Genomic DNA, 15,147 nt, shown 5'->3' with positions numbered 1-15,147 from the left:
AGTTCTACTTTGGTTTCATCTGACCACATGACATTCTCCCAATCCTCTGCTGTATCATCCATGTGCTCTCTGGCAAACTTCAGACGGGCCTGGACATGCACTGGCTTCAGCAGCGGAACACGTCTGGCACTGCGGGATTTGATTCCCTGCCGTTGTAGTGTGTTACTGATGGTGACCTTTGTTACTTTGGTCCCAGCTCTCTGCAGGTCATTCACCAGGTCCCCCCATGTGGTTCTGGGATCTTTGCTCACCGTTCTCATGATCATTTTGACCCCACGGGATGAGATCTTGAGTGGAGCCCCAGATCGGGGGAGATTATCAGTGGTCTTGTATGTCTTCCATTTTCTGATGATTGCTCCCACAGTTGATTTTTTCACACCAAGCTGCTTGCCTATTGTAGATTCACTCTTCCCAGTCTGGTGCAGGTCTACAATACTTTTCCTGGTGTCCTTCGAAAGCTCTTTGGTCTTGGCCATGGCGGAGTTTGGAGTCTGAGTGTTTGAGGCTGTGGACAGGTGTCTTTTATACAGATGATGAGTTCAAACAGGTGCCATTCATACAGGCAACGAGTGGGGGACAGAAAAGCTTCTTACAGAAGACGTTACAGGTCTGTGAGAGCCAGAGATTTTCCTTGTTTGAGGTGACCAAATACTTATTTTCCACCCTAATTTACGAATAAATTCTTTACAAATCCTACCATTTTTTTTTCACATTCTGTCTCTCACAGTTGAAGTGTACCTCTGGTGCAAATTACTGACCTCTGTCATCATTTTGAGTGGGGGAACTTGCACAATCGGTGGCTGACTAAATACTTTTTTGCCCCACTGTATATATATATGTATATATATATATATATATATCTTAATAATCTGACAATACTATAATGTTACCACACATTACCACAGTGAGATGACTTTAGTCTCATGAACAACATTAACTAATTGTTATTTACTAACTAATCTTAAATGACTTTTCAGTACAGAAATGAAGCCCAACAATAATGTTTTACGGTCCGGTGGTTTCAGCCTCAGATATGTCATGAGAGACATCATGACAGAGATGTCATGACAAAAATGAATGACCAACAAAACATTTTTCTCCTTCATTTCTGTCACACAAAGCTGTATGTAACGTGTCTCGCGGTTAGTATCATGGTTGCTAGGCAACCTGAACAGTGCGACGAAGCGTATACCGTCCCATTTCACAAGCCTCTCACTTCCACACTTCTCGTACTTATAGTGCGCGTACTTCAAGCATGCAGACCCTGAATTGGGACACAGCCCAGGTGTCTGTATTGGTTCCACAGTTCTCAGGAAATTCTCAGGAAGTTCTCAGGAAGTTCTCAGTTCACATCTAGTCAGAGTTTTGTATTCTGTTTTTGCTCCTAAGTTCTCAATAAAACAGTTTTTTTTTTTACCTTTTATTTTATTTACCTATTATTTCTGTATATTTCTGTCCTAACCTGCCTGTCGCACAGTGTATTATGACAACTGGGACATGTGGAGTCCCTCAGGATTCGATTTTCAGGCCACTGTTTTCATTCTGCAATCTTGACCACCTCATTAAGTACACCTGTTTAACTACCGTGTAAAGCAAATGTATAATCAGCTAATCACATCATCATCCCTGGTAATGAATGTTTGAGTTTGTCCACTAAATCACTTTAAATCCACCCACCTTTACACTGAGTTTTGTAAATAGAGTGCCAATAGCCATTTGATATTTTGCTGGCCACTCTTCTCCACAGTTCTCTAAATATATTTAAGATTAACTGTCAAGGTGGTTTCCTGCTATGAACTATGGGATTTTCTCCTTTATTTTTGCCAACTCCTTGCCACAGCAATATATTAACAGGCAGTCAGACGCTAACAGAATTTCGATGTGCGTGTTTGTGTGCTCCAGATAACATTATGTGAACAGGCTTATCTCGGAAATATTTACTATTGCTACTCTGGGACATATCGCCCCTGACAAGCCCCAAATGTTTTTCAGAAATTTTGAGAAGTGTGTGTGTGTGTGTGTGTGTGCAAGCTGACAACCCCTAGCTGCCAATGACAAGCTTCAGTTTCCCCTAATGCCTTACTTTAGGAGAAAATAGCTAAAAGGCCATTCTATCTATCTATCTATCTATCTATCTATCTATCTATCTATCTATCTATCTATCTATCTATCTATCTATCTGTCTGTCTGTCTGTCTGTCTGTCTGTCTGTCTGTCTGTCTGTCTGTCTGTCTGTCTAACCAGAAGCAGAAATAATACTGCTCCTTACTAACTGCTATAACGGTGTATACATATTTATGAAGCATTCCCTCTGCTCCTGCTCGTAATATTGCAGCCATCCCATAATAAAATAAGTATCTTTTCCTAATAAAATTTGCAATTTTAATTTAAAAAAAATGGATTATAACCACTGTAATCTGTGCATGCATTCAGTTATTAAAGCATAAAAACTGTTGGTGTGCTGCTGGTTCAGATTCTGTTCCTATTTGCTTCAACATTATGCACGGATTTTTACCTCACCAGGTATTTTGTATTCTGTGCGAAGCTCTGTTTTGAAAACTATTGTGAGCACACACACACAAAGTCCCACAAAAACCTTCACCTTTGTGACCAAGAAAGGAGTTGTTGAAGGAAACAAAGTTGCTGACTTAAAAACTGTAATTGCTTCTGAATTATATTGACACCTGCACTTCCTCTCTGTCAGGATATTGCTACCATGCAGCTGTGTGCCAACAAGCTGGATAAAAAAGACTTTTTTGGCAAGTCTGACCCCTTCCTGGTTTTCTACCGCAGTAATGAGGATGGAACGTGAGTGTTGACATTTGGGGTGGGCTCAGACCTCAGGCACACACACACACACACACATCTCTCTCTCTCTCTCTCTCTCTCTCTCTCTCTGTCTCTCTCTACATATATATATACACACACACACACACACACACACACATATATATATATATATATATATATATATATACATATATATATATACATATATATATATATGTATTAGGCGTGCAACGATACACAAAATTCACGGTTCGGTTCAGTTCGATACTTTGGTGTCACGGTTTGATATTTTTTCGATACAAAAAAATGTTCATGCCTTTTTAATTTGTCATTTATTAAAATTATAAATATATATTTTAACTCAAAAGTACAGTTTTTAAATTTAATGTTGCTGAAATAACAAAGTAATAAAAAAAATAATCTATCTGATCGAGAAATCACTCATCTTTGGAAAAGAGAGTTTATTACAGAGAAATGGCTCTTTCCAAAATAAAAGCTATACTATCCGCTTCTTCTGGGCTATATTCTCAGCAGCATATTAAACATATCAGGTCCCCATAAGGAGAATCATGTGCTAACGGCTGTCTAAATGACTCGGGTAAAGTTTGTAGCATGCGTGCTTGTTGTTTTTGTCTGCTTCCACTTGTTTTTGCACTAGGATGATGTCAGCATAAATGTGCAGTCATATTCATTGTGTTCCCACTAGTGTTGTCAGCGTTAATCTCGTTGAAATGACGTTAACGCCACAACACAGCAAATCTCCGTTAACGAGCTACCGCCGATCGCCCCGTGCGTGGGGCTGGACGGCCAACACGTTAACGAGCTAACTGCACTAACACACTAGTTCCCACCAATGTAATTGAGCATTGCGTGGCACATCCAACATACTGTTTTACTTTTGTCCATGACGCGCTTACCTTCAGGGTCATACTTCACATGAAAACCAAAATACCACATCTGAATGAGGGTGGGGGAGGTTCAATTTGCTGTGTTGCAAGGAGAGCTTAACTTCTGTCTAGCTTGCCCTGCTCTCAGTGAATCTGCGTTCGACTACTCCGCCTAGGCTGCACTGTCGAGCGCAGATCCACTGAGCGCTCAACACAGACAGCATAAGGAAAGTTGATAAAATAAATAAAAAATTTTGTATTGTTCGATACATATGCGTACCGAACCAAAAGCACTGTATCGAACGGTTCAATATCGATACGAGTATCGTTGCACCCCTAATATGTATGTATGTATAGGGGTACAAATCTCTGATTAGCAAAAAAATCACATCCTATTTGAGATTGTAAAGTTTTAAATTCCAGGACATATTATTATTACGTATATACAACCTCAGTAATGAACAGTAATACATGGCATCTTATACCGTGATGTTATTCTTAACAATTCTACGCCAAAATCTCTGGCTCTATTCCACAGCATGACTTTTACCGTCTTCCTTCTCTCACCCCAACAGGTCATTACAGATGGCTGCCCCTCCCTTTCTTCCTGTTAAAAGGGAGTTTTTCCTTCCCACTGTCGCCATAGTGCTTGCTCATAGGGGGTCATGGGTTTTTTTCTGTATGTACTATTGTAGTGTCTGCCTTAAAATATAAAGTGCCATGAGGCAACTGTTGTTGTGATTTGGGGCTATATAAATAAAATTGAATTGAACTGAATTCAAAATATGGAAGTAGTGTGTAAAAAACTAACTACACCCTTAGTGTTTCCATAAGAATTAAGAGTCTAAGCCAGGTGGTGGCAACGTGGTTATGTGAGCATGAGCAACCATATAAAAGCAGAAGTTTTGTCATTTTGGAGCTCTGGAGTTTTCAAGTGTGTGTTAATGCACTGGTAAGGAGGAAAGACATCAGCAATGATCTGACATCATTTCATTTACAAAATTTAACACTCTTCAGCCTGTGGGGCTGCGAAATAATGACTGTTGCTCCAAACCGCTTCCAGTACTTATTCCCAAGTGGTGCTGTGTAGCAGAAAGCACTCAATAAGTGCTACTTTCAACTGTGAAACAGCACACAAACACATTATTAGTAAAAGAAAGGTTATGGAAGGTGTTCTGTGAAGGTGTTTCATATGAAGACCACATTTAATAATACCCATTGTCACATCTGGTTCACACACTTATTTTCCATACAAATCAACTTTGCTGCACGTACACTTCTGACTCGAGTTCCACCAGAAGTCACATTTGTTTAAGTTTTTAGATCGCTTCGACTGCTGTGCCTTGGAGAGATTTTTGTAGTAATAAAATAAAAAACAGGAAGGAGAAGAAAATAAAACTCTTCTGTTATATCCTCTGGATATTCTTAAGCAGACAGAAAAAATATAAAAGCTTACAATGCCTTTTGCTCAATTGCAGAGGAAGGAATGGGAGATTAGTGGGGGGATCTTCACTGGTACAAAAGGAGCAGTATAAATGTTCTTTCCCTTTTTGTTCCTCATGGCTGATTTTTTTTTGCTTGCAGGTTCACCATCTGCCACAAGACAGAGGTGATCAAGAACACACTGAACCCAGTGTGGCAGTCCTTCACCATTCCTGTTAGAGCTCTCTGCAATGGTGACTATGACAGGTCAGAAAACATGATCAAATTTAATATCGAGGTATTTTATGACTATTTAGAAACCTTCAGAGATCTTCCATGTTGTAAGCTATTTGTTTTCTCTGGGTAAAGTAAGAACAATCGGGCACAGATAGACTTTTAAGTGGATGACATCGCCTGTTGCTGGGGCGGTCAGAATAATGCCAGCAGTCGGTCGTGGTGTCCCAGGGACCAGCACTGGTGTTATTGAGACTGACCTAGTTTGAAGACAGCCCTGTGTTACATATTCAGTCATGCTGGACCATGCTGAGCATTTGTTAAGCCACTGACTACAGAAATGCACAGTGCCACAGTTGCTATAACAAGGACTCCTGTCATAAATCTGACAGATTTTTGTGAATTCATCACATTTTATATTTGAACCACTTTAAGCCGGTTGATTTATATATAACGTTTTGTGATGTTTATCAATATTTGAGACTTTCTAGCTTTATGTAATGCTACAGCTATTGCTGTAATGCTAATGCTACAGCTAATGCTATTGAGGAAAGGCTGGTTGGAGACCACAGCACAAACAAAATTGTTGTGATCATGTGCAACAAACTTTCAATCTTGTTGCCTTTAAAATATTTTTCTTCAAAGACAGAGAACAGATCTGAGACCATTTGCAGTCATTTGCAGTCTTCAAAGGGACTTTGCTTTGTTAGGACGGAGATAAAACTGGAATTAGATGGAGTCATTGGCTATCAGTCTTTTAACAATTTGTGACTTAATGGGGTGAAATTGGCAGTTACATGCCTGTTTGTGACAGTATGTCAAAAACACGGAAATTCACATTAAACAGTCCAGCCAGGACCTCATGCATTTAAAACAGAAATTCAAAATAGTTATATATTTATTGCAAGACTGCAATTTAAGTGCAACATATTAGTAACTGATTCTATAAACATTTCAACATCTGAAGAAAACCTGCAGAAAACAGTCATAGACGTAAATGAATGGTCGTAAAAGTGGGACTGTTCGTGACTACAAGGAAAACTCAAGAATCAACATTTCCACATTTAAAATCAGAGTGAAGAATTCCATATTACAACAAGTTGATAAGTTCAAATTATTTGGATTGCAAAGTCAAAAAAAGCTTTCTTTGACTTAGCAAAGATTTTAGATGATTGATAAATTTCCTTCAAGTCAAAGTGATTCCTTGATGACTATATACATATCTTCATGTATGGAAATGGAGCTGGGACAATAAATAAGAAAACTGTAGACACCATTAACTTCCTAAGACCCGAACTCTTTCATGGCATGCATTTTTAACTTCTCTTTGCTATTTGGACTGATTGGGACCTGATGAATGTAAAAACAAAGAATTACCTGATTTGTTTTACCTGATTTTTGTTTCTGAGAAAAATCAGATCCACATATGAGGACATTTGTTTTAAATTTCGATAGGACAGTGGAATGTCCTCGTAAGTGGATATCAGGCCCTTGTAGAGCAAAATTAAGTATTTTGGTCTAGACAACCCAAAATGTGATGTCCACATATGTGGATGCCAGGTCATAGGAGGTTAAGGCAGCAGAGAAGTGGTTCGTCAGCAGATGATGAGAATGTCATACATGGAAAGACTGACTATTGAAGAGCTTTTCAAAAAGAGCAAAGACCAGAAAATGTCTATGTAAAAATGTCAGAAAGCAAGATTCTTTGGACACATAATGAGAAGCGACTTTGACTATGACTTTGTACATGTGGAAAAATCTAAGGCAAGAGAAGCAAAGGCAGAAGAAGAGAAACCCAGACTGGAAAAAGAAAACCTCGAATATGTTCCTGCACTGTTTGACTGAAAGAGCACCTTGGAGGACCATGGCCACCAACACCATTCAGCAAGGCACTTACGAAGAATGACACAGGCACTTGCTTTTCTATAGGACTATAACAAGGATACAAAAGGTCGGCAACCAGTTGAGTTTCATTCATTGGTGCAGACTTACTGAGACAGTTTGAAATGTGTGAATAATCTGAGGTTATAAATGACACTGCTGTTGTTTGGAGACAGGGAGACCTGTGCAGTTACTTCATAATGGAAACCAACAACCTCTGGACGACCAGTTGGTCACCACAACTAGTTTTAATCATTCACTGAATGTGAAAAAAAAATCACTGCAATTTACTGGGAACTGACTATTTGTCCTAGTTGTGAAAAGGAGGGTGCCATAACAACCAACTGAATGGAAAATGTCATTGGCTCCATGCAGATCATAAATAAGCAGCTCTCTGCTAGCTGTGGTGCCAAACAACATGCAGCACATTTGGCTGTTCATGAAGCTGAGATGATGCTTCCAAGGTTATATGTGGAAATTTCTATTCATTTTTTCTCTGAAATCTGAAATTGAAATTGAAATCAGCTCTATCTGCTCCTGATATGATGGCGTAAAAAGTATTTTTTTATTCAATCAAACATAATTTGAGGTTCAAGTTTCTCACAAAAACCCACGGCCTTCAAAAATAATATGTGCTTGTCTGTTTCAGAACTGTGAAGGTAGACGTCTATGACTGGGATCGAGATGGAAGGTAAGAGCATTCGCAGATAAGCACTCACTACACCTTCAGACACTGATCCCTCGTGTTAGAAGGGAGTGAAACGTCTTGTTTACAGTCTGTGAGACAAACTTGGTGGTGAAGAGCTTGAGGGGTTTTGACACAATGTGCTACAAAACTTATGCTGCAAGGACAGATAGGCCTGATTTGGAGATTAATAGGAACAATTCCATATTTGACAGTTATTAAGAAAGAAAAAAATATATAGCTCTGTAGCTCAGATGAAAAAAACGATTTATGTAAAAAACATTTTGTTCCTGCTTGCTTTTCTGTGTGGGTGCTGTCTGCTGTAGCCATGACTTCATCGGCGAGTTCACCACCAGTTACAGAGAGCTGTCTCGGGGGCAGAACCAGTTCAATGTCTATGAGGTGAGACACAACATGGAGATGGCTTGTTATTTCATACCACCGTCATCATATAAAGACCTCGCAAATCCAATTTAGGTGATTTTAATCTCTAACAACCTCGAACCCTCACAATGGCACAATTTTTTTCTAAACTGAAAGATTGGATTTCAAGTGATGAATGTAAAAACAAATAAAATGAAATAAAAAATGTAAAAGAATGAAGCTGAAGGTTATGAAACCTTCAGCTGAAAGGATAATTTCCGGAACATATAAACAGACAGGTAATTGAAAATACAAAGTCGTGTATTTTTACATACCTTGTTATGACTTTGGCATTGTCACAATAATATATGGATTTAGCATATGCAGTAATGATTTATTGTCCATAATTTAAAAAAAAGTTTTCACATTTATAAGGTTGCATTGTGCTAACTTTGTATTCCTACCTGAAAGAGAGAGCTTCCTAGCTAGTGGGTTAGCACTGATTCCCACTAAAGGACACTTTTCATATATACAGTATAACAAGTTCCATCACATTTGTACATTGATTTTAGAGTATCACAGAGAGGAGGGGGTTCAGCTAGCATAAACAGCACTGATTTCCAGAGTATGTAACAAGGACACGTACTACTGCACAACTGTGTTTTGTTTCTAGACTTCTAGATTACTGTAGGAGCTAGACTTCCTTATAGTTTTATGCTATTGAGCAAAGATTCTGTGGGGAATAAACGCACAGAGAATGTATCATCACATTTGCAAGGGCCACAATGCATTTGAAACACAAAAGAATTGGTATTTATAATATAATATGATCGTCACACAATGATACAGGTAGTTGCCTGAGGTAGAATCAAACCAGGGCCCTTATATTAGCCCTTTAACATATGAGTCCCTTTCTCAACAAACTGAACCATCTTGGTGGTCCATTGGAAGCTTTTTCACTCATTTTTAGTCCAGTCCTTTAATCCTTTAATCCTGCCTGACTATTTTCAAAGAAAGTTTTTTGTTTGTTTGTTAAGCTACTTAACACTGACCTATGAATCATTCAAGCACAAAAAATGCACCTGGGTCATTCCTAGTATTTAGTGCCATTTGAGTCTTCATGATAGAAGCAAGTGCACTACACTACAAACTCCCCTATTGCACAGCCTGACACATAGTATTTTTGCGCCAACAAGGTGATTCACAATGAGCTGTTAGTGAAAAATTGGCTGATATGCTATTTGTGGTATACCTCGACATGGTGTGCAGTGTGTCCTTAAAAATGTTGAGGAAGCTGGACAAAAGAAGAAGTGACGTACCTAAAAAAATATATCTGCATCACAAAGTCATGTCCTTAAGAAACAGGAAAAAAATCCAGCAAAGACTTAAGAGATACATCTGGCACGTCATAGATCCGTCTTCTCTTCACCAAATCCTCATCAGAAATGGTCTCAGTGGAAGGGTGGATGCCAGGAAACTAAGAAAGGGAAAAAGGGAGAAAGGGCTGAGGTATGCCAAGTTACACAAGAACTGGGCTGAAAATCAGTGGTAACACCATCCAAATTTAAAAGTTTCACTTCAAGTTGTTGTGAATATTCATGAAAGAGGTCAGTAGAGAGATGCAGCACTGAGTGTCTGTAGCTGACTGTAAAACACAGTGGAGACTCTGTGGCTCCTGTCAAAGGTGATGAAGTCCAGACAAGCAGATTTTAATCAGCCATGGGATGCACTGTTAACATTACACCAGTATACGCCATGAAATAAATAATATCAGTCATTACACACACACACACACACACACACACACACACACACACACACACACACACACACACACTCACAAATAAAATAGAAACCAATAAATGTGTTGCATTATTTTGCTGGAAAAATCAACAAGCGCACACTGAACTGACAAATCTATTATTGCCCCCAGCTTATTCAAATCTCCTCAGTAAAGATGTACTTTGTTCCAGCCAAACAAATTAATAGTAATGTTGCAACATAATTACTGGAAAACCACGTGGTCTGAAGGAGAGAAAAAAACAGAAAGCTCTTTGATGAGCTTTATAGTGACGGACGTGCACACGGATGTTCTCTCAATTCTCTATACACACATCAGATCGATTTGTAGGCTGCCACCATTATCAGCAATCTGCTGAATTATTCATGTTCATTTTTGCACTTCATTTTAAGCTATAAGGTGGTTTTATGGAGGCACTCATCATCACTAATGTGCTCTTTCTGTCACGGGCAGGTTTTAAATCCCAAGAAGAAAGGCAAAAAAAAGAAATACATCAATTCTGGAACTGTGAGTGCACCCACGTCACCCATAACTGCCTGTCATTTCCTCTGTATTGCTATTTACTGATGTCTTATAGAATCATATAGTAGTATAGGTATCATCACCTCTTACATCTGCTTCTTTTCACTGGCTGGCCACCTGTTTAGTTTTTTTGCCTGGCCCTGGTCCCTCTCCCACCGTCCTGTTCTGTTTATCGCTCTGTATGCGTTTTGGTATGTGTGTGTTTGCCAGGTAACACTGCTGTCCTTCAAAGTGGAGTCTGAGTATACCTTTGTGGATTTCATCCGAGGAGGGTGAGTAGAATAATAATTAGCCCGCGCTCACAGTGAGTGTCAACAGCCACCATTTGAGGGTTTGTGTCTTTGTGCCAGTATCTCTCAAGATTATGTTTCCCAAAAGCATCATGCTGAGCACCACACTGAGCTCATATTGGCTTTGAAAGGGTGAAGCTTTGAGGAAGTCGGTGTTTGCAAATCTTATTTGTAAATAACTAATTTATTCAGTTCATTCACTTTTAATTAGCAGCTCTATTTGTTTTATCTAATTAGCGCTTCAAGATGGTGAAGGGAATATTGTCCTTCCATTCTAATTAGCTAGTTACCGAGACCGAGTTACAGCTTGTCGTGTTGGTAGAGTTGTGTGTTCGAAGGGTTTGTAGAGTGTTTGTCAAGTGGGCTAAAGTGCGTGTTACTCTTTCATGTTTCTTTTTATTTTATTTACCACAGAACACAACTCAATTTCACTGTGGCGATAGACTTCACCGCGTCTAATGGTAAGTCACTGCCTCACAACCATTTTGCTTTATTGTGATGTGTGCACATATTACTTTTTTTGACCTACCAAAAAAATTTAATACAATGTTTGTGCCATTCTTTGGTTTTCCCAGGAAAATACTCCTCTGCACTTACACCTATTAAGTAGCACCTATTAGCATGCTAGCAAGCAAAACTAATGTAGGGTACATGGTATGAACTTATTCTTAATATTTTGGTTTTGCCCTTGTTGGTATGCTCAAAAGCTCATGTGAGCATTTGCAAAGCAATACTTCACAGTATGTTGTGACTACAGTCTGTTTTGCTTTGGTTATGATGTGCTGCTAATCTGTAGTTTGGCGCAGGTCAGCTGTTTCTACTGGATTCGATTCCTTACGTTAACCAAATCTAATCACCCACTCAATTTAGCTTCCTAACTGCAAATATTACTGCATAATAGCATTGTTATTGTTTTTAATAATAATATGAACTTACTTATATTGTATGGTATTACCTTCACCTCCAGCACTACTCCCAGGAACCTTGGAGTCCGTTTTGGCTAGGACATGTCCTTTAACTTCCATATTTAACAAAGAACTATGACTGCCTTCTTTTATCTGCACAATATCGTCAAAATGAGAAGCATCCTGTCTTAAACAGATGCTAAGAAAGCATTTGGTACTCTAGGTGGGACAACGTGCACTCTCTGAGTACAGACTTGCGATTCCTGGAGTTTTCCAGAAGTCGAGTGGAAACAGCTTCCAGTTTGGGTTTAGGAGACAGCAATAAGGCTTTAAACTGTACTTGTTAATCAAGTTTATAGTGAGGGCTGGATCAGGTGACCGTTAACCATCCCTTAATGGTCCTGCTGCTACAGGCTAAAGCTGAATGGAGGCTTCCCACAATCCAGTAAGCATCCATTCCCCCTCCATTCACTATCCATACACTTATATATATTACCTTTGCATGTCTTAAACTTGTTTTTGTCCTGTTTGTGCTCTTTATGCTTCTCTTTCCCTTCCTCCCCATCACTTGTGGCAGATGGCTAACCCTCCATAAGTCTTCTGACAGAGGTCTTCCTTCCCACTGTCATTAAGTGCTGTCCTATAGGGGCTCATGTTATCAAAATATAAAACTATTACCGGTGTTGGGGAGTAACAGAATACGTGTACCGCTGTTACGTGGTTTAAAATACAAATATGAGTAACTGTATTCCGTTACAGTTGCCGTTTAAAAAGGTGGTACTCAGAATACAGTTACTTTCTTGAAATACAGGGATTACACGGCGGTCTTTTCCTGTTTCATATGTTAGGCTGTCCCCTCTCTATTTTTGGTAATTCCACGCCGGTGAAACCCAAACAAAACATACATTAAGAGGCTCTAATGCTCAACCTTGCGGCCCATGTCACCTCTACTTGCACAATGAGGTGACGAAATATTTTTTTAAATTATTGTTCAAAAAATGATTTAATATGAGGCAATAGGCAGAGTGTTACAGGCATAGCCCTAAAGAATTTAGCCTCGTGGGCAGTATAGTCCAGTTTGTAAGTAAGCTATTAAGACTCGACTGTACACTGTGTTCGTGTTTTCCTCCAAAACAATAAGTTCAGTTTGGAGCAGCCTTTCAACGCCTCTCTCTGTCTCTCGCTAGCAAAGTTGACCCAGACAACAAAGTAAAGCTAGTTTTCGGCTATGAGCCCCACACGGAACCCGTCAGAGGTCCCTTTACTACGGTTCGCAGCCGCGGACCTGTTTTATATACCTACTGTTACTCATTTATGTTAAGATTATATTAATATTATATTAATATTAATATTATATTAAGATTTAAAAATCTAGTTGGTATTGGTATGGCGAGTAACCTTCAGTAATAGTAATAAATCACACAGCAATAGTACATTCATGTAGTTATAAAAAGCTTGATAACATATTAAGTCATCCAAAGTATTCAGAATATGTTACTGTCATTGAGTAACGTAACTGAATACGTTACAAAATACATTTTGGGGCATGTATTCTGTAATCTGTAGTGGAATACATTATAAAAGTAACCTTCCGAACACTCACTATTACTTTTAATCAAACTATGTAGTCCCTCGCAATTGATCTGCCAAGTTTGAGGTAGATCAGATGGACAGGTAAAAAGATGAGAAGAACAGACAAACAGACATACGTGGATTTATTTGTGACGATGTTAAAAAGCATTTTTACACTGTCTGTTCTTTTGGTGTGAGCATTGTGGAGATTCCCATGCTTCAATCAAAAATATATTCTACTCCAGGTGCTCTTGACAAAACTGTACAAGCTTAAAACAGTTTAGTTTAAAAGCATTAAGCTGGAAGTGGTGGTAAATGTGCAAATCAGCTGTATTTAACAGAAGTCTGGATTCAGCACGAAGCTTGATTGGCTCTTGCTGGGGAAATGATATATGAGAAATGTGCCTTTATGCTACTTAATTAGCATGCTATTCAGTTATATCACCTCGTGTTTTCTCCTAACTGCAGTCTCCTCTGTCTGAAACTGTGCTTTCTGCTGTTAGACACAGCAAAGGTATTTCTTTCCCTAATATAATTTGACCCTTCACCTTTCATTGGCAGGTATACTCAACTTCTTGATGGTGGGTGCTGGATAGATTGTTACATTAAGGCTCTTATTTTCACATGATGGAACGTGCAGTCAACCGTGCAACGTGCACAGGGAATGGTGAATGTGTCTGGTATTTTCATGGCCAGAGGTGCACCTGCAGCGCAGTTGGGAGCTTGATGGGATTAGGGGGAATACATTATCAGTGGGTGTGTGGGGAGCAGGCATCTGTCGTGGATAATCAAATCACCCCCCCATACCCCTCCCCTTCATCCCCTTTAAAAGCAGGGCACTCTTTTTAGAATGGAAGAGAGAGTCCAAACCACCTTATCCCAAGGGGGCAAAGAGAGAGCTGTCTTTTAGTCACATTCTGCGATCTTTATATGTGTGCAATAATTACAGCGCTAGCAATACCAATGCATTTTCTTAAGACATTTAGCATGATTGCATAAACTCCTTAATTCCCCATACAAAATCCTGTTTCCGTGAGTCTTTGATTTTCCAGAGATAAAAAGTGTCTTCTTTCCCTGCAACTATCAGATTTTACTGGTACACCCACAAGTCTTTACATAATTCATCACAGCCATAGCCTGTCTCTGTTTGCTGCATCGGGAAAACCTGAAAGAAGGAGATGAAACATATGGTATTTTCTTGGCATTGATCATCTCATAGTTTTCCACTGGTGATTTAGTGTTGCTTGTATTTTGCAGATGAAAACAAACCAGAGAGAAGGAGGCACTGTTCACTTCACATTGTGCTCTGTGTGCATGTGTGTTTCCTCTTCTAAGGTAACCCATCCCAGCCCACCTCCCTCCATTATATGAGTCCGTACCAAATGAATGCATATGCCATGGCACTGAAAGCAGTGGGAGAAATTATCCAGGACTACGACAGCGATAAGCTCTTTCCTGCCTATGGCTTCGGTGCTAAGCTGCCCCCCGATGGCAAAATCTCCCACGCGTTCCCGCTGGTAAGAAACACACGCACAGTTTAAATGTAGAAGGCAAATATGCACAGTTCATCTGTGGCAGGGTGTGCTGGACTAGAAGATGCGGCCGTGACACCAGCTGTTTGTACAAGTTGAGAAGTTGGCTCATCTGCCTGCCAGCAGGAATCTCTCAGGATCCGCTCCACTTCCTCCCGGCTCCCTCCCGAGGGGACAAACCAATAAAAAATCAGTGGCTATGAAGCTGAAGTACCTACCTGTGCTGTGAAAGTATTGATTGCTGCGGTCTTACAGAAGTGCTTA

At 39.5% G+C, this 15,147-nt stretch overlaps 1 protein-coding gene across 1 annotated transcript in view; it reads left to right on the top strand.

Moving 5' to 3' along the window:
• LOC113018386 (copine-9-like) overlaps window positions 1-15,064 on the top strand; it is a 60,321-nt gene extending 45,257 nt beyond the window's left edge. The window contains exons 6-13 of the mRNA XM_026161452.1: window positions 2,704-2,807; window positions 5,261-5,365; window positions 7,863-7,904; window positions 8,225-8,300; window positions 10,516-10,569; window positions 10,795-10,856; window positions 11,289-11,335; window positions 14,687-15,064. Coding sequence (XP_026017237.1) covers window positions 2,716-2,807; window positions 5,261-5,365; window positions 7,863-7,904; window positions 8,225-8,300; window positions 10,516-10,569; window positions 10,795-10,856; window positions 11,289-11,335; window positions 14,687-14,892 — 684 coding nt within the window. The 5' untranslated portion in view covers window positions 2,704-2,715 and the 3' untranslated portion in view covers window positions 14,893-15,064. The remainder of the gene's footprint in view (window positions 1-2,703; window positions 2,808-5,260; window positions 5,366-7,862; window positions 7,905-8,224; window positions 8,301-10,515; window positions 10,570-10,794; window positions 10,857-11,288; window positions 11,336-14,686) is intronic.
• The last annotated feature ends 83 nt before the right edge of the window (window positions 15,065-15,147 follow it).

The sequence above is a fragment of the Astatotilapia calliptera genome, unplaced genomic scaffold (assembly GCF_900246225.1).
Source record: "Astatotilapia calliptera unplaced genomic scaffold, fAstCal1.2 U_scaffold_74, whole genome shotgun sequence".
Taxonomy (NCBI): Eukaryota; Metazoa; Chordata; class Actinopteri; order Cichliformes; family Cichlidae; genus Astatotilapia; species Astatotilapia calliptera.
The sequence above is the reverse complement of the archived record's forward strand: the minus strand, read 5'-3'. Positions and strand labels throughout refer to the sequence as shown.